Source organism: Sabethes cyaneus, chromosome 2 (assembly GCF_943734655.1).
Source record: "Sabethes cyaneus chromosome 2, idSabCyanKW18_F2, whole genome shotgun sequence".
NCBI lineage: Eukaryota > Metazoa > Arthropoda > Insecta > Diptera > Culicidae > Sabethes > Sabethes cyaneus.
This window is the reverse complement of record NC_071354.1, coordinates 231,153,906-231,181,197: the sequence shown is the minus strand read 5'-3', so window position 1 is coordinate 231,181,197 and position 27,292 is coordinate 231,153,906. Positions and strand designations below refer to the sequence as shown.

The window sequence follows — 27,292 nt, the reverse complement described above, 5'->3', positions numbered from 1 at the left end:
GCAGTATATGATGCAGTTGAACGTGAAAAGCTATTGTAGATATTATTGTTGGGGTTTGTCACCGTAAAATTCTATATATTACTCTTGTTGACTTTTTCGGTGAGAAATAAGAACTAAAATGTTTTCAGCGGACGTTTCGACTTACTATGCTTCAGTCATTTACTACGCGTTGAACATCTATTCTCACTGCCTCGTCCTTTATAACTTCCTTTAGTTATAAAGGACGAGGCAGTGAGAATAGATGTTCAACGCGTAGTAAATGACTGAAGCATAGTAAGTCGAAACGTCCGCTGAAAACATTTTAGTTCTTATTTCTCACCGAAAAAGTCAACAAGAGTAATATATATATTGTAGATATTGTACGTCAGCGAAACGCACCCTCGAATCCTCTAGAATCGTGCAGTGAGTTTTTTGTACCATAATGGATTATGGTGTGTATTATTTAACATCGGTATTGAAAGTAGGGTTGCCAAGTGACAGGTTTTTGGCTGGGCCGGGCGATTTTTCACTTGCAAAGCCGATGTGGTCACACTAAGTTAAGGCAGTGAGCGTTAGCAAATAACATGGATGCAGGAGCAACGCAATACCTTTGGTTGCCATAGGGAGAAAGCAGAAAGAAATAAACAGGCTAGGAAAAATTGGTGTAAAATAACAGTTATAGAGTGAGAGAGGAATTGAGTGTTGAAGATGAAAGAGGAATGAAAATTGACAGATCGGGTATTCAGTTGACGATATTGGAGACGGACTCCTGCTGTGTACCGAACAAATTTGACAGCCTTATCAGTTGATTTGCAGCGTCCATGGCGAAACCAGTTCAGCAACTACGTTCGATGTTTTGTTCGTACTGCCAACTCCACGTCGGATAGAAAAAGTTGGACATCCGCCAATCCGACATCTTCAACATTCTCTCCATTCCGAAGTAAAGCGAGAACGTAGAAAGAAAAGCCGTTTCTGACCTCTCGATGGTGCTGCACGAATGCGAAAACTGCTGCAGAAATCCACCAAACGGTGAAAAAGTACCTGGCCAAAATAGATTATTTCATCCGGAAGCCTCAATCAAGTCTGGTAAAAACATCTTTCTGGCGAATTGCGACGTTGTGGTCACAATGGTAGACGAGAACTAGATTATCCTGGGCAGCAACGACTGATAGAAGACCAGGTACTTTACATTTCCCATCAAGGAGATAGGCGATGACGGCAAATATATCTCCCACACCAAGTTACCGAAGAAGTTTCTTCTGTAACTGACAATCAGCGAGAATGGATGGTTGTTCTTACCTCCGGAGCTTGAGGCAAACGGGGAGATATACAGTACGAAATACCCGATGAAAGTTGCTGTCATCATCAAGATATCACACGATATCACACGACAGAGAATGTGATTTTGTGCCGGACCATGCCTCGACGCATTATGTTAAGAGATCATTGGAAGAGATGGACCGTCAACCCTTCCAATATCCGCCAGCTACGACCTATAGAAACCTTTTGGGCGAACCTCAAACACAGGATCTACTCCAATAATTTCGTGATCAAAACGGAGAGCCACGAAAGAACTCCATCCTTTCGTCGACCATACCTATGGTTCCAACCGACTACCGTAAGGTTATTTTTGAAGAAGGCTTAATAACCGTAGGATTTTAGTAAAAACAGTTCCAGTTATCTTTTATGGTTGCCAGCCGAAATTAGTCCATTCTTTTCAATACTCTAAATACTCGCACTTGTACGAGTTATAAACAAACGAAACATTCTTATTTTGGAACCAGGGACTTTAACCTATTCGCAGGGTCAATCAGTAAATCCCCAGCAAATTCAGTTCAAGTGATGATTATTATCAGGAAACTCATATACCGTAAATGCTCAATCTGCTATTTATGACGCATTTGTCGCTAATAATGCTATCACTTCGTCGATAACACAAAACTGCTAATAATCCCTTTTTTCGTTCAATTACAATCTTTAAATACAAAAATGACGCATCATTCTTGCTTAGTATTCTAACATCCGTTGACTTGAAAACAATGCGAGCGCTGAGGCATATCCTAGTTTTAACACTGACGGTGGTAACTGTCACGGCAGTTTTCCCTCCCGTTCCCGCCAGATCGCAACGTATCTCCGGAGGAACCATCGCATCACCAACCGACATTCCATGGGCAGCCGGTGTGATCATCCACGGTGGAACTTCCGGGCATGATTTTTGTAGTGGCGTGCTGATCTCCAGCCGTTTTGTGCTAACTTCAGCCGATTGTGTTTCAGGGTATAAATTTTGAACAATGATTTAAAGTGTTTCAGTGTTTCTAAATTTATCAATTAAAATTGTAGGGCAAACACTATGACTGTTGCACTGGATGCCGCCGACTTTCACAGCATAGGAACACTGATCGGAGTGTCCAATGTTCTGATACATCCGAACTACAGTTCGCTGTTGAATCGAGACGATATCGCCATTCTGACTTTGAATTCGGATGCTCCTATCAATGATAGCACAATCATACCGGTTCAAATGCCACGGCGATCGGATGTTGGTAAGAGCTTTACCGATTGGGTCGCTACGACGGCTGGTTGGGGAAATACCGGAAATCGGGACAATGAACCTATTCCGACTCAGCACCTACAGTTTGCCACGGATACGGTGTCATCCAATCTGTCCTGCCAGCTGTCACACACCTGGGTGCGGAGCACCCACATCTGCGTTGCAACCAACAATGGTGGACCGTGCGATGTAAGGAAATACCGTTTTCGATAGTTCAAGTCTGTTGAATAATACATTTTTAATCAATTTAGGGTGACGAAGGAGGTCCGGTAACGGTTCGCGAAGCTGGTCGCGTCGTTTTGATCGGTATCCATTCGTTCCACTTCAGTGGAATTCGCGGTTGCGATCGTGGACGATCGGCGGTCAATACCCGAATCACGGAATATCTGGACTGGATCGAAGCCAATACGGATGTGACGATTGCGGCATAGGAGTAATGTCTCAAAATTTTGTGTAAAAATAGTTGCAATGAAAATTTTGAAATTTAAGCGTGCTTTTGTTTATGATAGCTTTCATACGGGAAAGCATTTGAACCACAACCCGGAGATCCACCAACTTCGGGGAAAGTCAGGGGCAACAGTAATTGATTGTAAGCTTATATGACATCTTCTAATCTTCTTCTCGGGGTTTCCCACAACAGATGCTAGATTGCCTAATCTTGGAATGACACGCGAGTTTATTTAAAATAGCTATAAAGATTAAGCTTTATGACGGATTTGAATTGTTCTCCATTTGTTCGTTAGATTCGTATGCAACTTATATCTTGGTACTTCTCGAGATTAATTCACAACAAATACAGCAATAAGCTCTTAAATATAGTTCTGACTGTCGGAGTTCTTTTGTTCTCGAGTTTATTTCTCCCGAATATTTCAACACTGTTGGTGGCGAAAAACGCGCACTTGTCAGAGCAGTAAATAAGTGGTAGAATTAGTAGGTACAGATTCATCTTTCCTAACCAGTTAGCAAGTTTACTTTCTATGAATAGTCCGAATTAGCCACAATCCACTCTCGGAAAAACGAAACCCGAGCAAAGACCGACGGTATTCCGATCGCACAGCCCATTTCCGAAGTAAACGAGGCTATGCCAACTTGCAGAATCGAACCGCCACTGGTTACCGTTAGCGGGCTACCGGAATCTCCGCTGCACGTTGACCGACCACCCGCACCGGACAGGCAAATATTTTGCTCCTGAATGAGGCTACTGTCACTGCCCCAACTGCCCAAACAAGTCGCTTGCGTTATAATCGGATTGCTAGTAAACATAACCACCGTGGAGGGCGTCTGGACACTATCTGAGGTACGTCCAAATCCAGATACGGTTCCAGTCATTCCGGAAAATGTACGATTATCGTCGGCAGCCGGCAAACGAGTAGGTTGAACACGCTCGTTGAACTCGATGGCGCTGTTCAAATGAACCAGCGCGACATCGTTCCTCAGGTCTGTTACAGAGTACTCAGGATGTAAAATAACTCCATCCGCTCCGTAGCCGATTCTCTGCTGACTTTCCTCGTCGGCCATCCGGTTGTGCGCACCAACGACGGCCGTTCCACCGAGAGCATCCTCCACACAATGAGCTGCTGTCAAAATGTAGTTGTTGGTCAATATTGATCCTCCACACAAGGCCGTGGAATCAACGAACTGGCTGAGGAGGGCAACCTGATACGGAAACTGCCCCGGAGTCGCTTCGCGACCATTGGTAATGCGCTGATTTGGCGTTTGATGGTGACGCAGAAATTGCCACTCTGCCGGCAAACGTGCCCAATAATGGTCGAATTCTTCGATCGGTTTAACCTGCGACCAGTCGATATCGATCCATTCAGCGCGAGTAACAAACAAAAATGCGGCCGCAAGTAAAAAATAGTAATTCATATTCGATATCGTAGAGTGGAGAAACGATACGAAAACTGATTCGAAACCTATACGGCAACTGCTTTTATAATGTTTTTTACCTATGCACTGATAACGAATGGTTTTGAACTGATGTTTTATGTGTTATCTAAGTCTAGCACTGATTTAAACAGTTAACGACATTACCGTCTGCAATGTATCGAATGTGCAGACCTCTGAACGGCAAAACCGGAGAATGACTCATGTAAAGAGAGTTTTTGAACTTAAAAATCACGAAATCAAATAGGCAAACAACGTGACCGGAACAGGCTCGCGTCGTCTCAATTATCTGTTTGAAAATTTGATTCCATATTCATTGGGGGTAAAATGCGCATAAGTGTGTACAAAATGTACCACGACAAAGGATCAAAAAGCGCCACAACACTCAGAACAGCGTGGACACCTACCTATGCCTAATGTGTCATTTCGGATTGCGGTCTCGACAGTCCATCTTCGATGGAGCGATCCATGCTAAGAAATCGTGAAAGGGGATTCCTTGGAATATTATAAGTACCTACAGCTTTCCTTTTCGATATCCCTATCCGGGTCACTTTCTCTGCCGCTGCAAGTGGCAGCTTCCGTCCAAGAACGACATTTCACGGTATCTTGACCGGTTCTTTTGGAGACAATCAGAATAAAAACAAATACAACACTGTGCTTTTCACCAACGTTTTGACGTTTGTCTATACGCGGATGGACTACTAGATCGATGGACGCTTTGGTGCACTGCAAGCGGTTTATTTAGCAAATTCACGATTCCCATGGAGCATTTTGATCCGCCTCTACTTGTTTGATAACAATCGTTTAAATTAAACGAACTAACTAAGTAATATTACATTGGCTGCTGAATACCAAGACCATTGTTCAACAGAAGAACGGGCGTTGTTCAGAATTAGAAGAGTTGTTGCTACTGCTATTAAGTATTTTTGTATAGCAACAATATAAGTACTGTAAGCACTACACTAATTACCAACTGTTCATTCCACATGTCAGTACTAGGTCAAAAATGTCGATTAACCGTTTGGCGACAATTTCGACGTGAAACATAAATACAGGCTGTATTTAATTAAGAAAGGGACTCTCTTCGAATCAGTCTACCGCTAGCTCTTCTAATACTATAATAGCATTATCAGTAGCGATGAAAATGAGTTCTCCGTTGCTCACCGTTATCAGTTTATTAGCTGACGGCAATTGTAGGGTGGGCCTAATGAGCGATGTATCATTATTACATTACTCATATTCACATATAAAAATTTTGCATGTTCAAAAACAACTGCTTGTCACTTTGTCCCTAGGTGCGTTAAAATTTAGAAAGCAATCTATTACTATTATTACTACCATTACTATTATCATCGTTTACGTTGATTGCAGACTGCATCCAACTATAGTGAAACGTGAATGATTTTCAGCAGCCTGAGGATAGTTTTTTTTTTGGAATTAGCTGAGCACCCGATCTTAATCGGGTCTCGTAGTCACCTAGTCACGTCCCTCATTTGAAATTACCGCTTTTGTCCCACAGCCGTTTGTACATCGGCTTTCTTTTCGGTCTTCCCTATGAAGAAAGAGGAACAAAATCTTTTTCCTTATTTGAACCTTGTCAACGGCCACCCCTTTTCCAAACGCCTGTCTTGTTTCCCAACCACTTGTAGAGCTGAAATCAATCCGAAAATTTGCACCATGCAAGACAAACTGAATTGAACTGCTCCCATAGGCTTTCTGGCCCCTTGTTAGGGACCCCAGTTATGTAAAATCTCCAATGATGATTCTCTCATGTCAAGGAACTGGGCGTACAGCCTAGTTTAATGTGGAACCATCCAGGCATTCCGAAGTTATGGCGGTGTATTGAAACATATATTTAAGGCTTGTTCGCGACAAAATCTGGACACCTCAATTTTGCAATAAAACAAATTTGCTAGAAGTTTAATCCATGTAACAATTTTATATCATTTATGTGTGTATCGTTAATAATTATCAAAAAAATTAACATTACGCTTTTGGTCTGCATGAAAAATTGGCGAACTTTGGAGTTTACCCTTGCCATGAGGGTCAATGCAGAGATGTTGGCAACCAATTTAGCTGCGTTTGTCCAAGATTTTCGAAATTTATCTACAGTTGTTGCTTGTTGTTTGTGCTAGGACAGCTCTCTCTTCACCAAAGCCCAATATCGCTCGATGGGCGTAACACTGAACAGTTAGATGGATTCGCCTCGTTTTATTTATTTATTTATTTATTCATTTAACTGATTATAGGCTTCGCCCGTTATCAACATAAAATTAATTAACTGTTGCATAAAGTTCATATAAAAAAATCTGAGGCTACATTTAATTTGCTGCTCTATAGGGTAACGACACCAGTTTTCGCCACTTTTATCGGCATAAAATTGGAAAACCGAGATTTACTGCCATATAGTTGCATATAGATGAGCAGTTTTAAGCATACAATAAGCAGAAACGTTTTTCCTATATTTTGGGATAAAAATTAAGACTAAATGTTTGAAAATATAGTTGTAAATGTAAAATTTGTGATGCTTGTTCAAGCACCAGTTTTCGACCCCCCAAGATCCAGTTTTCGCCACCCCTAGATACATCGTTTGTGGCATGTTCTAGTCTGGAAATTCATTTATATTTATGTGTTTTTCAAAAACTTGAATCAATTTTCAGTTAAATAAAGAAAAGAAAATGGAAATCCGTTGAGAAATAACCGAGATATGGTAATTTACTTGAAATCAGTATCAGTAGCGTCTATCTCTAATTTGGCACATGACCGAAATCGTATCAGCATGGGTGTCAAACTTCACGATTTTATAATTTATTGACACTAAAAGCTATTCCAGGTTCACGGCTTTCTATGGCAACTTTGTAGCAGATTCAGAGTACCCCGGCGGAAGTGCTCATTTTAGGATATATTCGAAATCATATCAATATGGGTGTTATATTCTATGGTTTTGATATCCGTAAAACCTTAAAGTTCACAACCTACATGATGCTATAGTATCAGTCATTCCAAAATGGCCATAGACAGTATTGGCAATGCTTTAGGAACTAATTCACGGAAATGGTTACTTTTCATCACTCGACTGCGACTGATCATCTGTTCCATTTCAAAAAATATAAATTCAAATAAATTTTCATACCTAAAAACGTACAGAAGCCGAAGAAATTTTTTTTTTAAATAATTTCCGATATCTTTTAAATATTTAGGAAAAGCCAGAGAATATACCTCGGCAAATGCAACCGGCTGACTAAGTGAATTTTTTTCTAGACTCTACATTTATTTCTAATTTATGAGCTTGCTTGCTCAATTTATACGTAACTCGACAAAAATAGCATTCATGAGTTCTTTTGCATAAGAATGTATCTCTATCTTTAAGTCACAAATAACGAGATCCAGCTGCGTATTCAAGCAGGATAACGCGCCTACTTTGCCCTTTGCAAAATGCTGCAATTAAGGGGCATAAGCTGCCGAACGTACCTGACAATGTTCAAACCCCCTATTAGACCGGTAGACTATGCTCACGGAAGACTTACGCTAGTAGCACAGTTGTTACAAACTAGTTGTGGTAACCGATTAATGACTAATTTCAGTCATAAATAGGTTGCGGCAACTAGAAATGACAAAAGTGTACTACGTTACCTGACTCATAACGAATATACGTTATATACGGGGGAGGACCTCGTAACTCACAAACTTTGTGGTTTTTCGTTTAATTTATCATAAATTCGAACGCCCATCATAAATTTACGCCCATGAGTAAATGAAACTTTCAATAAATTTTGTCAGTTTTAAAAGAATTGACAGGTTCACTGAACTGCCTTTGTAAAACGAATGGTTTTCCTGTTTCATGTTTGTGAATATGATGTTACGCTACGAATATAATAAATTGCAGAATTTTTAAAAATAGTGTTGCATTCAAATTTACTTGATGCAGTCATTACAAGCAAGAATCTATAGAACAGATTCTCATCAGCAGAATCGCCACATTGGCCACATTGGAACATGGTAGAAAACAGGAAATAATAAATGGACGTTGCTTTTGAAACGCAGTCGCAAAAATCTGTTAGACTTTCCGCAGATGATAGTAGCGCTGCTTTTACAAACGTAAATGAAACATGTTTTCTGATCCATTTAATTCTAGTTATCTTACAGACGCTGGTAAAATCTGAGTTGTCATATCAATAATAAATTGCGTACATTTAAAATACATTATACCTAATCTTTTTAATCAAGAGCGCAGGCTCTTGAGAAAACTTCATGCAAATTATTCAAATAAATTAAGCAAAGCAAATTGTTAGAGTGCAGGACAATTTCGGTGTTACTGTTAGGATCATATTGTCCCTTACAGTTTCGCCCATTCGAGATTCAAACAAATAACGTCTGGCTTGTTAAATCAGTGTGGTACCTCCAGGTCTACTCGAACTTTCAAATGAATGCTTATATTATTTTTTAAATTTTTTAATATTCATATTAACATTATTTTTCTTATCGTCCAAATCACATAGCGTTTTTGCGAGATAGGTAGAAATGACGATGGACTGAGGTCAGTCCTGGCGTAGTGGTTCACGCCTCTCACGCCGAGGACCCGGGTTCAAATCCCAACCCCGCAGAAGTCACGAATGACCCAAAACTGGTTAAAGTGACTATAATCTAAACAAAAAAAAATGACAAATTAATTAATGTATCTAATATCCATCCATCAAATTTATATCTGTTAAACACAATTCGGTTTTCTGAAATTAGCTATCTGGGATGTTAAATTTGGAAAATAACCTCTATGAACTAAATCACCGTAGTTAGAATGGAGTATTCCCAATCAAGTAAACATGGCGAAAACTGGTGCCTCTGCTGCCCTCAGAACGCTCTATTGAAATTCGCCAATGGCAAAAACTGGATCACCTGCATAAAATGGGATCCAGTTTTCGCCACCTAGAATTATCTAAAAATCCAGTAAATAAGCAATAATTTAAGGTTTATTTATACACAATCGCTGAAATTAATACTTAAACGATAGGAAAAATCTTTAGGTTTTCTACTGTAACCACAAAATATATTGTTTTTTCAACAATTATTGATTTTCATCCATAGCTGTATAGCAGAAAAAATCATCCCGATCTGAGAACACAAACTGAAAATAATGATAACTTAAGTTGTACAATTATCAAGGTTTTGGAATCGTATTTTATTGGTTAAGTATATAATTTTGTTTAAATCAATGAATATGTTATGGCAATTATCGTACGCCAATTAGCAATAAAACACCTGTGATCCACTAGGGTGGCGAAAACTGGTTACCCTATTAATTAAGTCACGATGAGTGTTAAACATGGACATTTTTCTGTACATTGGTTCATTCCTAGCATAATTTGCACTCTGTTTGTTAAGTGAAAAGGCCTAACCCGGCTCAGTGAGGAACGTCCATCGTATACCGTTATTTGACTCAACAGGTATGGCGCTCAGCAGATCATTCAGGAAAAGAGCATCTATGAAGGATGTCCTGGAGTGATACGAGTCACTTTTTTCCCCAAGGACATGAACCCCCCCAACGCACCGGAACTAAAGTTGATCGAAAAATACTGGACTATTATGAAGCAGGCGCTACAGAAGCCTCTCAAGGAGGTCAAAACTTAGGAAGACATGAAGAAAAAGTGGGTTTCCGTGTAGACCAAGCTGCAGTCAGATGTTGTACAGAACCTTATGAGTGGAGTTAAGCGTAAGGTGCGAGCATACGGTTATGGTATTGAATTTGAATAAAATAAATATGCAAAAAGCTTACTAATCTTATATATAAAAATGGATTTCTGTCTGTCTGTCTGTCTGTCTGTCTGTCTGTCTGTCTGTCGGGATGTTCCTTCTAAAATCGAAAACTACTGAACCAATCAGCGTGAAAATTTGCATGTAGAGGTTTTTGGGGCCATGGAAGGTTCCTATGATGGTTAGAGACCCCTCCCCACTAAGAGGGGGGCTCCCATACAAATGAAACACAAATTTCTGCATAATTCGAGAACTAATCAAGCAAATAGAACAAAATTTGGCATATGTTGTGGGTGTTTTGGTGACAAGAATTTTTTCTGTGGTAAATTGAGACCCCTCCCCTCTTTAGAAGGGGGATTATGACTCCTCTCCATAAAAATTCCTTACTTCCTTCCATACAAATTATATACAAATTTCCTCATAACTCGAGAACTAATCAAGCAAATTGAACCAAATTTGGCATGTGGGTATTTCCGGAGACAAGAATTTTTTCTATGATGAATTAGGACCCCTTACCTTTTTAGCGGGGGGGGGGGGGCTCCCATACAAATGAAATACAAATTTCCTCATAACTCCAGAACTAATCAAGCAAATGAAACTAAACTTGGCATGTGGGTGTTTTTGCAGGCAAATTTTTTTTCTATGGTGAATTAAGACCCCCCAGCTAGCATCAACTCGTATATCAATCAGACATGTGAAAGCACGCGCCGCTCCTCACGCCGTGCTAAAACATTCTCCTTCGTTCATACGTCACACGCACCCGGTGACTTCGCCGACTGTCGTACGAACAAATATGACTCCGCACATCGGTGCCGATTTTTTTGTTAGGTTCGGTTTTATGTGTGTTGAGTGGGCACCGTGCGGCACCGGGCGAAACCCCGACAGCCGAGCACCCCACTCATACTCTGCTTTTTTTTTCTTTCGTGCTATCTGCGCTGCGCACTTATCTACCTATCCGAAAACATTCTGTACATTTCGTTTAGCGAATAATATGGACATGGAAGTAGAAACGATTAAAGATTAAATTAACAAATTTTTAAACCATACTTTATTTGAATATTATATTCACATCTCTCAATTGAAAACCCGTTTTCGATTGAAATGCGTAATTTTACCAAATCAAGATTTATAAAAGAAAGTAGGATAGCTTTTAACCCGCATGGGTCATGCAGGTTCGCACATTAAATATTTCGGAACAAAACACAATCTAATGCTTTGTATAAACGAATTAACAATTAGTTAGAAAAAAACTGTCCTTGAATCGAAAAATTAACTTGTTTCGAAATGTTTTCCTATAGGTATCATAATAAGCATTACATCAAATCGAAATCATTGTTACTGAGCAGCAGCAGCGGATATGGAACACCAACACGGCGTTGTGGAAGGCACCCCCTACCGCTCATCGCTCTCGTAGCGTATCGCTCCAAGCAGTTATATAGGTTTTTTAGTTTGCGAGCGAAACGGCGTGCCAGTACACCAGCCAGCACTTGCTAGAGCACGGCAAAAGCACGACAAGAGAACGGTGCCCGAACGTCCTGACAACTCAGTGACGTACACCGAATATGAACGAATGAGAAAGAAAGCAAAGAACGAAATCATGCAAGCCGTCATGCGGCCCTTCGTTAGTATCGTGCTCGTTGGTGCCTAAGCGAAGGTATAAGCACTTCGATCGGTTTTTCGTGTTGTCGGGGAGCGTGCCAGTATGTAGCAACGCCAGTGCGTTCTATTATCGAAAGCACCCAGTGCCGTGCGTATGTGGACGGGTGGCAACCGTGTCGCACCGGACGGTGTTTATAACAAGTCTGATATCAATTTACGAAAACTACCGTAAATATCTCCTAACAAACTCGAAATTGTAACTAAAGCTGGATAAAGTGGGATCAAGTTTATTTTTTGTCGTATATAATGATAATGTCTGACATACATACGATTTTCAGCACAAAATCGTAGAGTAGTACGGAACGACTCGCGCTTAATCGGATATTATCGTATATAAATACTTATATAGTCGTAACGCTCAAAATTATTCGTAATCACGTATATCGCCTCCAAAATAGTACGGATATGCCAATTTTGCGCATGAAATACGATTTATTTAGCATGTATATCTGTACGTAATGCTGATTTTTACCTTTTTTATACATATGAAAATGCTAGCTGGGCCCTCCCCTCTTTAGGAGGGGAATTATGACCCCTCCCCCCTTCAATAGTGAGGGGCTGCTCCTATACAAATGAAATACAAGTATCCTCATAACTAGAGAACTAATCAAACAAATGGCACCGAATTTGGCATGTGGGGTGTTTTAGAGGCAGGCATTTTTTTTGATCGTTTGAGACCCCTTACCCCAGTGGTAGGGGGATAAGGACTCATACAAATAAAACAGAAATTTTAGCGTAACTCAAAAGTTAATCAAACTCGAGAAATGTTAGACTCTTTCATAAAACATTAGTCAATAACAACACCACCAGAAACTATCAATAGTAATATGATGATTCAGGGCGAGACGGACACAGGTCGCGAGTGTTGCCGGCGACCTGCCGCCGGCCACTGTCCCCAGTAGAGATCTCCTCTATCTAGGTTTATTTATTTTCCTAGATCTACTGACCTCTATTACTTTCCTTCAGTTGGGTCACCTGTGCGAAATGGAACTTTCTACAAAAAGAATTTCCGTGAAATGGTACATCCCGCGTAAGATTTTTCGCGCAATGGTATTCTGCGAAATTCTATATTCCGCGTTATGGTCAACCGAGAATTGGTGTTCCGCAAAATGGTATTCGGCAAAATGGTTTGTAATGATGGTGAATAGTTAAATGCTATCCGCTTTGTTTTATCAGGCTAGAGGCTTTTAAGCCCTTCAACCCTGGGAAGAAAATAGGTGAATAGATTAGATTATATTACCCTAATCTGGCGGCACTTGCCGCTGCGACGTATGCTTCACTTTCACGCTATAAATACGTGTTTGCGATCTGGAAGTAATCTATAATAGAGAGTAAATCTAAATTTTAACTCGATAATAAAAACCCAGGAAATACGTCAGTCGGATTTCCGCAGCTTATCACTTTGGGTTTTCACAAAAAAATCTAAATTGTTACCACGACTTACTACCTATAAAAGCTTCCCTATAAACGTTCAACCGTCACACTTTCTATCACAACAGGGTATAGGAAAAATCGAAGGAATGAAGACATTGATTCTGTTGATCGGCGTACTAGCCGCGGTGGTTGCCACATCCGTGGACCTCTCCAAAGTAAAACGTGTCGAGGAGTTGGACTCGTTTTGGTCTCAATTGGCACCGCAACTTCAGCTGCTACGTCCCACGCGAAATGGTTCCGAAAGTCGAATCGTCAACGGGCAAGAAGCTCAACCGGGTCAATTTCCCTACCAAGCACTGGTGTTGACCTTCTTCGCGGATGGAAACAGCGGATTGTGTGGTGGAACTGTATTGACGCAAAATTTCGTACTTACTGCTGCTCACTGCGTTGTAATCGGTACTTTGGCCACTCATGGTACTGCGATTCTCGGCGCCCATAATCGCCAAGTGCAGGAACCAACCCAGCAAAGGATCGACTTTGCTTCGATTAACGTTCATCCTAGTTATATCGCATCGCTCCTTCGCAATGACATTGCCACCGTACGCCTTGCCAGTCCTGCCGTATTCAACAATGTTGTACAACCGATTGATCTTCCTGCGCTGTCCGATACCAGAACCTTCGCCGGAATGACCGGCTACATCTCCGGCTTCGGACGGACTTCAGACGAAACGGGATCACCAGCTTCCGATGTGGTGATGTACACCAGCAATCCGATTCTGACCAACGCCGACTGTCAATCGGTTTGGAATGCCATCATTATTCAGGCACAGAACATTTGCCTGTCCGCCGAAGGTGGACGCTCGGTTTGCAATGGGGATTCCGGTGGCCCTCTCGCCATTCGGGAAAATGGACGCAGTCTACAGGTCGGTATCTCTTCGCTGGTACATGCCTCCGGATGTGCGTCCGGTTTTCCGGCTGGATTCGTTCGTATTACCCACTACCTGTCGTGGATTGCTGAGAATTCGGACGTTGTTTTGCGCAATTAATTGCTTACTGCGCGACAATTGCTGTTATTTCTTGGAACGGAAAATGTAGTTATGAAGTTTAAAAAATAAATAAACTGTAGAACTGTTAGGTTGCAAATCAATACATTACTGAATTTCTTGTTTATTGTAAGCTTGAACATTTCTCCGAGCATGTCGAAAGTTAGACGTCCGTTTGGTATAATTCAGCATTTCAGCCAACTCAAGAGCGGATAGCTCGGCATTTTCAATGCAAACGTGTCGAATAGATTCGCCCCTCTCAGAAGCCACCATGATACAAATGAACATATTCTGCCAGCTACCTCCCACTTGCGTCAATATCGTGCTCGTGCGGAATAATAACTTGGTCTAGAGGAAACGAAGGGCCCGGACGAACGAAGGACAGTACAAAATCCAGGACAGCCAGCGCGGAAGATGATGTTGATAGTTTTTTGAAGGAATTATCCACTGTGAGTTGCCTGGTCGAATGAATAATTCTAATAAACCTGTCCAATCAAATAAGTTCAATTTCAACTACCAACAATTAATGCGATTAAAACAACCAATTGGGGAAATACGGCTGGAATTGATCAATAGAAAAGGCATCATTGTCTTCCATCAAGGCAACAACGCCCAAACACACACACACACACACACGACTTAATTGATATGCCAAAAATTTAAAAAAAAACTTCACTGACAATTTTAATGGATCTAGTACCTACTAATCTTGCACCATCCATTGTCTCTCTACAAGTAATAGATTCAGTTTTAAGTTGCTGAAGAGGTTTTCAGCTGATGCTCCCTAAGACAGATCATGAAATTTGTAATTCTACAAAACTTTATTAAAACAGCTATAAACCTAACAACTAGAGAGGCACAGACTGAACAAAGTTCACAAGAATATTCTAGAAAATCCTTTAAAATCTAATAATTTTCATCGATATATATTCATAATGATGTTACTTACCTACTTAATTATCCTGGTGCGATGTCCCTCAGGATTCGACCTGCCTAATAATGTTCCGCCAACAAACTCGGTCGATGGGTGTCCGTCTCCAATTTCTCAACTGTTCCACACTTTCCAGGTCATGCTTCACTTGATCTAGCCATCGAGCACACTGCGCTCCTCTGCGTCTGGTACCTACTGGATATGAGGCGAAAACCATTTTTACGAGTTTCTTGCCCGGCATTCTCACAACATGCCCCGCCAATTGTACACTTCCTGCAACTTTCTGGATGCTGGATTAGCCAAAAAACTGCGCCTGCTCGTGGTTTATCCTTCTCCTTCATACACCGTTCACACATACACCGGCAACGACGTTCAAAAACAGCTAGTGATTTCGAGTCCCTGTCGAGTATTGTTAATGTTTCGAGCCCGTAGAGGACTACCGGTCTTATTAGCGTTTTATACGTGGTACATTTGGTACGTGGGTGAAGTACAGACAAACAGACGAGACACTTGCGTTAATTCCATCGTCCATTCAAAAACCACTTATTTTTCAAAAAAGCATGTTTCGCAACATGGTCACACCGCGGCGCTCGAGTTTTCAGTATAAAACCTTGCAAATGTAAAAAAAACCTACAGTATAAAAACCTGCAAATACAAGCTACTCCGCAACATGCAAGCAGAGGGCACTAGTGTACAAGCAAAATGTGTAGGACGATGGTTTTTGAAGAATTTTCTTCTGTCAGTCGTCAGTGGGTGAAGCTTATCAGACCTTAGGGTCTTGTGGAGTCGGTAGTAAGCACGATTTCCGGCAAGAATACGTCTGCGTATTTCTCTGCTGCAGTTACTATCCGACGTCATCAACGACCCGACTTACACAAATTCGTTCACCACCTCGAAATGGTCCCTGTCAATTACCACACTATTGCCTATGCGAGCTCGATCGTGCTCGGTTCCTCCTGCTAACAGGTATTTGGTTATAAACGCATTCACAACTAATCCAATCTTTACTGCTTCACGTTTCAGTTGGGTATACTGCTGAGCAACCACCTGAAACGTCCTTCCGACAATTTCTACGTCGTCAACAAAGTAGACAAATTGGTTGGATTTATTGAATATCGTGCCCGCTTGTTAAAACCCCCACGTTTCATAACATCTTCTAGCGCGATGTTGAACAGAAGACAGCATCAAATAGCGCCTTGTCGAAGTCCCCTCAAATGGGCTTTATAACGCGCCCGCTATCCACACACGGCACTGTACACCATCCATCGTGAGCTTAATCAGTCTTGCTAGCTTCCCGGGTAGCCGTTTTCGTCCACAATTTTGCATACATCTTCACGGTCGATAGTATCGTAGGCGGCCTTAAAATCTATGAATAGGTGGTGCTTAGTATTCGCGACACTTTTGGAAGTTCTGTCGCAGCACAAAGATTTGATCCGTTGTCGATTGCCCATCTACAAAACCAGCTTGATAACTTCTCACGAATCTACTTGCTAGCAGCGATAGACGGCGCAAGATGATCTGAGAAAGCACTTTATAAGCAGCGTTGAGAATGGTGATCGCTTGATAGTTCTTACATTCCAACTTGTCGCTCTTTTTGTATATTGGGCGTATTACTCCCTCCTTCCACTCCTTTAGTAGCTGTTCTGTTTCTCAGATCCTGACTATCAGCCGGTGCAAACTGGTAGCCAACCTATCCGGGCCCATCTTGATAAGCACCGCTGTCAGCGGATTGACAACCTGCATTGTTGTTCTTGAGCTGCTTGATAGCTTCGATTGCTTCACCTATTGAGATCGTCGGCACATCACCAACATACGCCGTTCTGATGTAGTCATTCTTCCTGCTGAGAGGATATTCCCTCTCCGTGCCATTCAGGTACTCATTTTAGTGCTGCATCCACCATTCGATCACGTCACGTTCATCCGACAAGATCCCTCCGTCTTAATCCCGACTTGTTTCGGCTCGCGGCAAAAAGCCTTTGCGAAATACGGTCAATTTCTTGTAGAATCCACGTATTTCCTGAGAACGATACAGCTATCCCATGTCTACTCACTCCATTTCTTCCAGGCGGCGCTTCCTATCCCGGAAAAACTGGATTTGCTGTCTTCGTTCCTGTCTATATCGTTTCATGTTTTGACGGCCCCCTTGCTGCAGTACCGACGCCCGCGCTGCATTCTTTTCACCTAAAATCCTCTGGTATTCCTCGTCGAACCAGTCGTTACGCAGACTCAGCGAATCCAATGGCACCTTTCGCTACGCCGTTGATGGCTGCTTTAACGCTATCCCAGCAACTCTCGAGAGGGGCTTCGTTTAGCTCTCCCTCACCCGGCAGTGCGTATTCAGTAGCGACCTCAAGTAACTTGAATAGTTCCAGATTATACCGTGGCGGGAGACGGTACCGAATGTTGGTAACAGCGGAAAGTCTTTGGCGCCTTCAACCATCAAAAGGTAGTGGTCAGAATCGATGTTTGCGCCACGAAAGGTTCTAACGTCGATGATATGTGCCTTTCATCAATCAAAACGTGGTCGATTTGCAAGTCCGTTTGTTGTGGTGATCTCCAGATGTACAGATACGGGAAGTTGTGCAGGAAGTAGGTACTTCGTATAGCTATATTTTTAGAGGCAGCGAGGTAAATGAGTCGATGGCCGTTTTCGTTCGTAAGCGAGTATGCACTGAACTTTCCAATAACCGGTCTGAATTCCTCCTCCTAGTCAACCAAAGCGTTGAGGTCTCCGATGACGATTTTGTCGTCATGGTTTGGGCAGTTGTTGTATTCACGTTGATAATGCTAATGTTGAAGAAACGGCCTCTAAGTCAAAATAGGCTTGTTTACCATTTTTCTAATGGTTTTGTATAAATTCACTATAAAGCGCTGATAAAACTAATGTTTCTTCACAAGGCAAAAAAGGTTGTTCCAAGTGCACGGTAAGTTCCTCTATAGTATTCTTGAAGCGCTTGAGTAAAAAGCAAAGTCTTGGGTTATAAACGTCTTTAGCACTTGATATTTGAGCAGACTTCGCAGCCGGTTATTAGGGCAATGAACAACCACGGGCCTAGTGCAATGACGTGATCCTACTGACTCTAGCAGCTGTAATTACCGCAGCATTATGCTGATAAACGCCGCCCATAAGGTGTTCTCCCACAATTTGTTAAGAAATTTCGTAGGGCAGTAACACGCGGGGGCCTGTGCTACTACGGATCAAATTTTCATCCTCCGACAAATTCCTCAGAATTATCGGGAATGCAACATTCGTGGATTTCAGGGCATCATACGGTACAGTTGAGCGCGAACAGCTATGGTAGATCAAGCACGAGGCAATCCACGTGAGTGTTTCATGGGCACTCTCGAGACATTTCGAGTATGTTATTCAACATCGCCGTTGAAGATGTGATCCAGCGAGCGGTCATCAAAACGAGTGTAACGATCTTTAGCAAAAGTAGCCAACTCCTAGCCTTCACAATTTCGACATCATGTTACCGTCGATATCGGCAACAAGGCGTTGAATACAGTGGACCCCCGTTCGTTTGAACGATTCCTCATGCAAACTAACGGGGTTAGCTTTTAATTTGAACAACTGGTAACCCTAAATATGCTGAAACTTGTGTGAACTGGCTGCCCTACTCTTTGTTATTGTTTTGGTGGTTTGATTCAGTTGGCAGTTGCAAGCAGCGAATATTCATTCTCTGATCGGATTTCTACCATAATCGTTGGGAAAACGCAATGTGAAACAGATTAAACACGCTAGATCAGCAAAAACAAATCGTGTTTATGTGCATTGTCTGCATAAGCAAATGATGTCATATTGAGTATGACGTTTGAACCATTTTTAATTTGCACGTCGTGCAAACCAACGGGGTTCAAATTAAAAAGTGTTCAGATTAAAAACGGTGAAACGAACGGGGGTCCACGGTATACATTTAAGAAATGCATTTAGTTTTTTTGGTTAATTAAAATTCAAATATTCTTTGTTCTTTTAATTTTTGTTTCTTTTTTCTCCAAAATTTTGTATCTTAATCTTGTTGTAATAGTTTTTAAGTTATTTAAGTACTAACACGAAATTTACTACACCTGCTAATTAGTCACCCAGAAATGATGTTAGACTACCCATGAAGTCGAAAAAACAAATTAGAATAGTACAGACCAGAAAAAAGACGGCAAAGAACAGCATTAAAATATTTAATCCTGAATTCACGACTAACATCTCTTCGGCGAGTTTCAGATCAAGACGATATCGACGCAGCACCATCCCGCTAAGGCGCGTCCGGCAGAAATCGAACAAAAATCTGGCAGCGGAAAACTTTTTCTGCCAGACATTCTGCCGGATTTCTGGCCGCCGTCACCCGTGAAAACTAGCAAAAATGCAACATCCGATTCTGGCAGAAATTTTGCCTGGTTTTTCTGCCGGATTTCTGTTCGATTTCTGCCAGAGGTTTCGAATAAAACCCGGTTTTGTACCGATTCGGCTTTCCCTCCTTTTTTGGAGGGTAGCAGCAGCGGACTGTAGCAACAAAAAGCGTGCAATAAACCGGTTAACAATTAAATTATACCTGCTTTGTCATGTTCCATATTATTCTCTTACCTTTTGCCCGAAACTGCAAAACTGATGAACTACTTTTCTCCTGCCTCAAAGTGTCACATTTGACATAAAGAGAATCGAGCGACAAATTAAGACTGGTTCTGTTCGATTTCTGCCAGGCATCCGACTTTTTCGTAAGCGGGATTGTGTCCGATGTTCGATAGAGAAGGAGAGTGTGACAGGGGGAGAGAGTGATGACAGAGGAGCAAAGAATTCATTCGTGTCTACACCGATCAAGTGGCAGGATCGTTGTCTTTCCTCCAACTACTGTTTTACCTGACTCACTGCGAATATGCGTATTATTGAAATTAAACGTAACCATACGCTTTATTCGTTTATAACGCATATGCAGTTAATATCAATAGCAAACGATTTTTTGTAAGTTGTGCTTTTGTTATTGCATTTAATTTGTAAAAAGTTGCATAAATAACAATTCAGTTTCACAATACAATTATTGCGTACTACTGGCACATGAAATATAACGTTTAAGTACGTTATTTTTAGTAATCAAAATTAACGATATTTTCGATACAAGGGCGATATTTTTCGAAACCTTTCGAACCAACACGATCCCGCGAATACAACGCATTTCGCAGTGAGTCAGGTAACACAGTAGTATCGAAAAACGTAAAACGTCGAGCCACACGTATTCGTCGAGAGGGACGAACGTTTCGGAGAAGAAGACCAGAGGAATTCTAGTTAAAAGGCCTCCGCTCTTCGACACTAGAATGATGGCGATGAACGGAAAGTGGTTGATGAGTTCGTATTACAGAGACTGTAGATTACAGAGGCGCCGAGATACTCAAAGTCCGCTAAATTTTGAATGAAAGCGGAGAGTTACCTATATTTATGATGGTACTCTCCGTTTTGTTTAAAAACTTATTTGTGATCTTTAGTCTCCCCACCGACAATAATTCGAGGAAGGAGATTCAGTGTCGCATTCAAGCTGGAAGTCGAGTCTACTTTTTACTTCACAAGACGCTTCGATAAAGGAGCATATGCTGCCGCCCAAAGCTGACAATGTACAAAACGCTAATCAGACCAGTAGTCCTTTATGGGCTTGAAACCATAACTTTGCTTATGGAAGATATACGTGCACTTACCGTACTTGAACGAAAGGTGTTGCGAACTATTTTTGGCGTATGAGCCACGAGCCGCAGGCACTACTTGAAGAGAAATTCCGTCGTACACCTAACGTAAGTAGCTGGACTACGGAGGGCCGGATGACTATGCAGTGAAATTTGTTCTCTTGAAGAAACCCACCGGCACCAGGAATAGAGGGGCCCAACATGCTATATGGCTCGACTAGGTTGAATATGACTTGCGTGTGTCGAGACGTTCAACGAATTGGCGATGAGTAGTCCACGAGTAACTTTTTCAAAATTATTTACTTTCAGTACTTTAAAAACTTATTCGTCAACTTTCAGTATGCCTTTTACAATAGGTCCAACGATAGTAGCCCAGTACGCAGTGGCAGGGAAGCCAATAAAATCCTCCGATAGGAAATGACAAAAGATGAATTGCACCACAAAAAGAGAATTCCTGACACTCAGGGAAGTTGATATTGATCTTGATCGAATAGAGGCATGGCCTGAGACTGTAATTGAAAATATTCCGGTAGCATCACCAAAAATCCAACAAAAATCTTTGAAATGGATAAAGGAAAGGGTTGAGGAAGCCTAGAAAAGTCTGGGTGCTACGTCACGTTTGTTAGTTTGCGGAAAAGTTTAATTTATTTCTAGGATTTTTCAAAGTAGGTACTTAGCTATTGCTATATAAAGGAGATATGATTGTAATATTTTATTCTTAATCATAAATATGGTGATGATAACAGTCCCTGATCGGAATTTGTTTGAGATAGAATGACGCATCCCGTCTTACTAAACATTGAATTAGACTTAGATTCTTGTCACTTCAACTAAAGATCACTTGATATGGTTTGAACCAGTTTATCATCGACCGTCTCCAAGCTTTTAGTTCCGCAACGTAACATCAGAGTTCTCCGCAATCCATGACAGATAGTGTGAAACTCGAACAAATCCAGCCGGAAAACCGGATGCACATCCGGTGGCATGCACAAACGAAGCAATACCGACCTGCAGGCTGCGGCCATCTTCCCGAACGGCAAGTGGGCCACCGGAGTCTCCGTTGCAAACCGAGCGGCCACCGTCACCGGAGAGGCAAATGTTCTGCGCTTGAATTATGATGGCATTCCAGGACGATTGACAATCGGCGTTGGTCAGAATCGGATTGCTGGTGTACATCACCACATTGGAAGCAGGCGATCCCGTTTCGTCTGAAGTCCTACCAAAGCCGGAGATAATTCCAGTCATTCCGGCGAACGTTCTGCTGTCGGACAGCGCAGGAAGATCAATCGGTTGTACAACATCGTTGAATACGACAGGACTGGCAAGGCGTACGGTGGCAATGTCATTGCGAAGCAATGATGCGACATAACTAGGGTGAACGTTGACCGCGGCAAAATCAAACCTTTGCTGGGTTGGTTCCTCCACTTGGCGATTATGGGCACCGAGAACCACCGTTCCATGGCTTGCCACAGTTCCGATCTGAACGCAGTGAGCAGCGGTCAGTACGAAGTTTTGTGACAATACAGTACCACCGCACAATCCGCTGTTTCCGTCGGCAAAGAAGCTCAGTACCAGCGCTTGGTATGGAAATTGATTCGGTTGAGCCTCCTGACCGTTGACGATTCGACTTTCCGGGCCGGTTTGCGAGGGACGTAGCATCTGCAGTTGCGGTGCCAGCTGTGCCCAGAACGAGTCCAGCTCCTCGACGCGCTTCACCTTCGAGAAGTCGATGGAAGTGGCAGCCGCCACTGCGAATACGCCGACTAACAGAGCTAATGTCTTCATTGCTTCGATTTTTTGTACGCTCTGTTCGATACTAGTGACGATTGAATGCCTCTAATGAAGCTTTTATAGTAGTAAGCCGTGATAACGGTTTAATATCACTTGTGAAAACCCGACGCGATAAGCTGGAGAATGATCCAACTTCGGAAATTCGGCAAGACTTACGTATTGTCTGGTTTTAAGTTTAAAACCCAATTTTCCCTTTGTTATAGATTAACTCTCCAGTCATAAAAAGATACTCCTGGAGTAAACATTCACCTGAAAGATGTATGCCGCCATATCAGAGCGTATTGGCCAATCTAATCGCTTATCATCATTTTTGAAATTGGCATAATATACGCATAACTACTCAATCGATTTGTTTGATTGTAAATGGAACAACCAGACAGCTAAAAGCTATTTAAGGCATCTTAATATAGTCTGAGAAGCTCAGAGGTTTCACTTTCCTTTTCGGACAAACCTTAAACCCGGTTATCAGTGTGCCGTGTGTGATAGTTTTTATGACAATTCCTTAGTATTCATGATTTTCAAGTTTTTAAGGGTAGATCGATATTCGCTTCCCGATATTTTAGGTACATCGATGATTATGAATTTATTGTATCGATATTTTAATATCGATACTTCTCATAACATCGCCCAATGCCAAGTTTCATACAATAAAAATCCGTGCAATTCAATGAAGAATACATACTTGCTTTAACTAACATGTTTTATCTTAGATATCGAGACTATTCATCCAGTTAATAAGCATAATTCCAAAAATTTAATATCAATCATTGCATTGTTTTATTTATTTTGTAAAATCAAAATCTTCATTTTAAAACTCGAAATCATCTAAAATAACGGCATTGGAATTTGACTGAATCCACTGCAAGTGGGGCGTAACCCTAGTGAAGACCGCTGGCCAGCCCGAATTACAGCCAAGTATCGAAACGTACGAGAAGACTCCAATCAGGGTACTGTTGCCGTCGGGATCGGTTACCGTCATTGGGCCGCCCTGATCGCCGGAACACGGTGATCCCATGTCTGCGTCCACGCAGAGCTGACTCTCCGAGATGGCTCCCGGGAATCGTAGACCGCAAGCCAGATTGGTGATCACCGGTAGACGGGCCCGTCGCAGGTCATTCATCGGCAAAATCTCCGGAGCATTGTGCCAGAGAGCACCCCATCCGGATACGCTGGCAAGCTGACCGACGAATGTGGATTGCAGCTGGCGCCAGTTGGGCAGTCGGACTGGTTGCACAGTCGCTACAAGGAGACCGAATTTAATACAAGAGTTAAAGTTTACGTTGCTTTTAACTTACGTCCAAAAGTTGCTGCCCGCGCTAGCTGAAGTAACGCAATATCGTTTTGGCTCGTTTGGGGTTCATAACCAATGTGGATTATCAGCGTTTCTGCTGGAACAATCTCCGTGACATTAGTCATATCAGAAGCCCCCAGCAGAACGGATATGGGATTTGGTGTTCTAAAATGAGAATTTAGATCAAATGGTTGTTCAAATCAAGCTTCAATTATTACTTACACCGCAAAACAATTTGCTGCCGACAGCACGTAGGTGCTGGTAATGAGCGATCCTCCACACCATCGCACTCCGGTTTGTCCCTGAATCAGGATGCCAGCGGCATACGGAACATCTTCACCTTGTACGAGCTCTCCACCGGAAATTCGGCCACTCGCAACGTAACGCGGTTCAACGATTGGCACGTTTTCCTCTATCGGCAGGCTGATAATACGGGCATTCGGTGCGAACAGACCCTGAACCGCACCGACCAGGACGGCCAAAACCAAACCTAATCGCACCAATTGCTGCTGTTGCCTATCCATGGTCGAATCGTTATCGCGAATCGATCAAGCGACCGTCCAATCGACTTTTATAGGATAGTACTAAATGCCAAACGCGATTAAACGGTTGAATTTATACGTTTCGTCAGATGCGGATAGATTACCGAACGGGAGCGCCGGTGGCGACTGTTCAGTTCAGTTGACTCCAAAGCCGGAGACGATTAGATAAGTATGTGATTTTTGCAAATTACCCCGAGTGGGGTAAAATGCTATCATCCAAGTTGAATAAAAAATTAAAAGTGCCAAGAAACAATCACAAAAAAACAGTAGAAAAAAAACATCCGTGTTTTTGAACAAAACAAGATAAGCTCAAAACTGGAGTGAAGATTTCACCACGATTGCCTGAAACTGGTAACCTTGTCCTTGTGTATGTCGTCACAACCCCCGGGTATTTATTTTAATCGAAGCGATTTGATTTTTGTCACAATAGGACAGTCAATTTATCCTCACCCACGACATGATGGATGTATTTTGAATTGGATTATGTGTCACATTTCTGGAACGTGATACCTATCAAATATTGTTTTGACGCAGGACTTCATCTTATACGGGTATAAATAAATGCGATCATAACAAAAAGTGGTTAGTGACAAAACTTATTAAACTTAATGCTGAAGTATTTTTGGAAGTGCAATTTCGATAATATCGGAAATTTTCGAAGTGAGTCAAACAATTAGTCACGCGCTCACTTCCGTGGTTTTTGTGATATCGTGATATCTACTCGTTGAGTGTTGCCTAATTTCGGATGACTCACTTTCAACCGTGGATATCGCAATATATTTATCTCATTTAATTTTTGTGTCTAAGCTATCCAATATGGCAATCTCAATAAACTCAAAATCTCAACTTCCCAAGTGTTGCATTCTTCTTTCGGTTTTTATGACCAATTTTGTTCATAGAATTCACCATAAGGGTGCAATGTGGCACAAATGATTAGTGGAGTTATTTTTAGATTTAACTAATTTTAATTTGTGAATAAGAAAATAAGGTGTTAAATTAATTTAATGCACAATAAATATTATGTAACTAGCCTATTGGAACAAACTTTTTGTTTTGTTTATTATGGTGGGCGTTGAAAACAAGACCTTTATGACCTTTCCAGCGTTGCATCGTATATCAAAAATGCAAAGCGATGATGTCCTAGATGGTACTACATTCTTATGAAATTTTTTCTTCTGATTTTTTTTGCTCAACATAGGGTCTTTTTCTAATTCCCGTCGTAATAAGGAAAGCCATTCTAATTTTCATCATTTGCTGGATGAATTTAGTGAATACTCCAAAAGTTTTTGTATTGATTTAACTAAAACACACTTACCTTCCGATCCTTTGAACTTTAAAATCACTGAAAAGCGACTATTAAAGCATATTATTGAAATTATGCAACTGACTTTATTGCTAAAATTCGTCGTACCGTTTTAAAATCCGTCAATCAAAATTTTTCATCGTCCGAACTAAAAATCACAACAATGTTTACGAAGCTAACGCACATGTATTTGTGTAGGACGGCATGACAAATGTTATTCTACAAAATTTCTGCAGGTCAGGCAAGTTTTCCTGGCTGTAGAATAACGGCAATGCCTTGCGTGAGCTATTTTCATTTATGAATGACGGAAATTAAAACGATTAGTCGACATTGTCTTCTTCGTCGCACGAAAAAACGTAGGAAATTTGGCTGGTAGGACTTCTTTAATGATAAAAAGCATTTAAATATATCTCAGTTCACTTTGATTGTTCGCGTATGATAGACAACAAACTAAAATATTAGGAAATAACTAGTTTTGCATAGTGTGTCATAAAAATGCTGATATTTTTAATAATTTGTGTTGGATAGGACAGGAATAGGCAATTACGACGAAGCAACAACATACCCGCATACAACATACATAGAATGGCGTATGTTAGACTATCTCAAAAGGGGCTTTTCCCCATCCAATCCAAGTAAATTTCATGGAGGCCCAAGTGGCCAGATGGAAAATAACAAATAAACAAATAAAACAAATAAAACTGATACCCAATCAAATCTATTTCTTACAATTTTCACTACTTTTTTCGTAAGACATTACGCCACCAATAAACAATATTACGTACAAGCGTATTGGTATTCAGCAGCCAACGGAAAATTACTTGATTGCAATTAGGGGTAATCGGGGTAAAACCTACACCCCTCGATTTTTTATTTATTTTCTAGCCCATGTTTACACTGGTTATTTCTTACGTTTCGACTCATTTTACATCCGCCTAAATACCAAAGCTGTCAAAATAAATAACAAAACACAATCCTTGTGGTATTTATGGCGTTTTAGTTGGGAGAAAATGTAAAGTTCGATACTTCTGGCATTCCTGATTCATCACATCTTATTCTTTAGCCACATACTTTGTGAAAATGCAAGCGATTTGTTCGTTTAATGATGCTCTAAAACTGTGTTCTGAAGATTTGAGTCGATTTAAGGTAAAATCGACACTTTCAGTCAGGTTAAAACTAGGATTGGGCACTTTTGGTGAAAACCGGAATTTCGGTATTGGTGTAGAAAATATCGGTATTGGCAGATTATCCGGAATCAATAGAAATGTTGATGTTTTTTAGTAAATGTCTCTATTTTTCAAACTTTAACTTTTGCTTAGCAAAGTAGAATTTAAACAGATATAATGCGCTAAGCATTTCGATGCATTGTTGAATGGTTGTTGGAACTTATTATCTTATGTGTCCATGTCCGCCGGTCCGGCAGAACAAAGGGATGAAATCAGAGATCTCCACTGCTGACGGTTACCCGCCATGGCTTTTACCTGTCGCCAGGACAGGTTCTCGTCTACAGCCCGGATGTCGTTGGCTAA

The 27,292-nt window shown here is 41.3% G+C and overlaps 5 protein-coding genes across 5 annotated transcripts; 2 read left to right on the top strand and 3 right to left on the bottom strand.

Moving 5' to 3' along the window:
* Window positions 1–2,018: 2,018 nt before the first annotated feature.
* LOC128736771 (trypsin-like) lies at window positions 2,019–2,961 on the top strand. Its single transcript, XM_053831258.1, has 3 exons — window positions 2,019–2,254; window positions 2,320–2,719; window positions 2,782–2,961. Exons 1-3 carry the CDS (start codon window positions 2,019–2,021, stop codon window positions 2,959–2,961), a joined length of 816 nt encoding a protein of 271 aa, XP_053687233.1.
* A 544-nt stretch (window positions 2,962–3,505) lies between these two features.
* On the bottom strand, window positions 3,506–4,399 carry LOC128736770 (brachyurin-like). Its single transcript, XM_053831257.1, has one exon. It carries the CDS (start codon window positions 4,397–4,399, stop codon window positions 3,506–3,508), a length of 894 nt encoding a protein of 297 aa, XP_053687232.1.
* An 8,945-nt stretch (window positions 4,400–13,344) lies between these two features.
* LOC128738286 (brachyurin-like) lies at window positions 13,345–14,244 on the top strand. Its single transcript, XM_053833302.1, has one exon. The coding sequence runs from the start codon at window positions 13,345–13,347 to the stop codon at window positions 14,242–14,244; it is 900 nt and encodes a 299-aa protein (XP_053689277.1).
* Window positions 14,245–21,721: 7,477 nt separating this feature from the next.
* LOC128734375 (brachyurin-like) lies at window positions 21,722–22,621 on the bottom strand. Its single transcript, XM_053828546.1, has one exon. The coding sequence runs from the start codon at window positions 22,619–22,621 to the stop codon at window positions 21,722–21,724; it is 900 nt and encodes a 299-aa protein (XP_053684521.1).
* Window positions 22,622–23,435: 814 nt separating this feature from the next.
* Window positions 23,436–24,442, bottom strand: LOC128736769 (collagenase-like). Its single transcript, XM_053831256.1, has 3 exons — window positions 24,141–24,442; window positions 23,923–24,083; window positions 23,436–23,866 (listed from the first exon to the last, which is right to left on the bottom strand). Exons 1-3 carry the CDS (start codon window positions 24,440–24,442, stop codon window positions 23,436–23,438), a joined length of 894 nt encoding a protein of 297 aa, XP_053687231.1.
* Window positions 24,443–27,292: the final 2,850 nt, after the last annotated feature.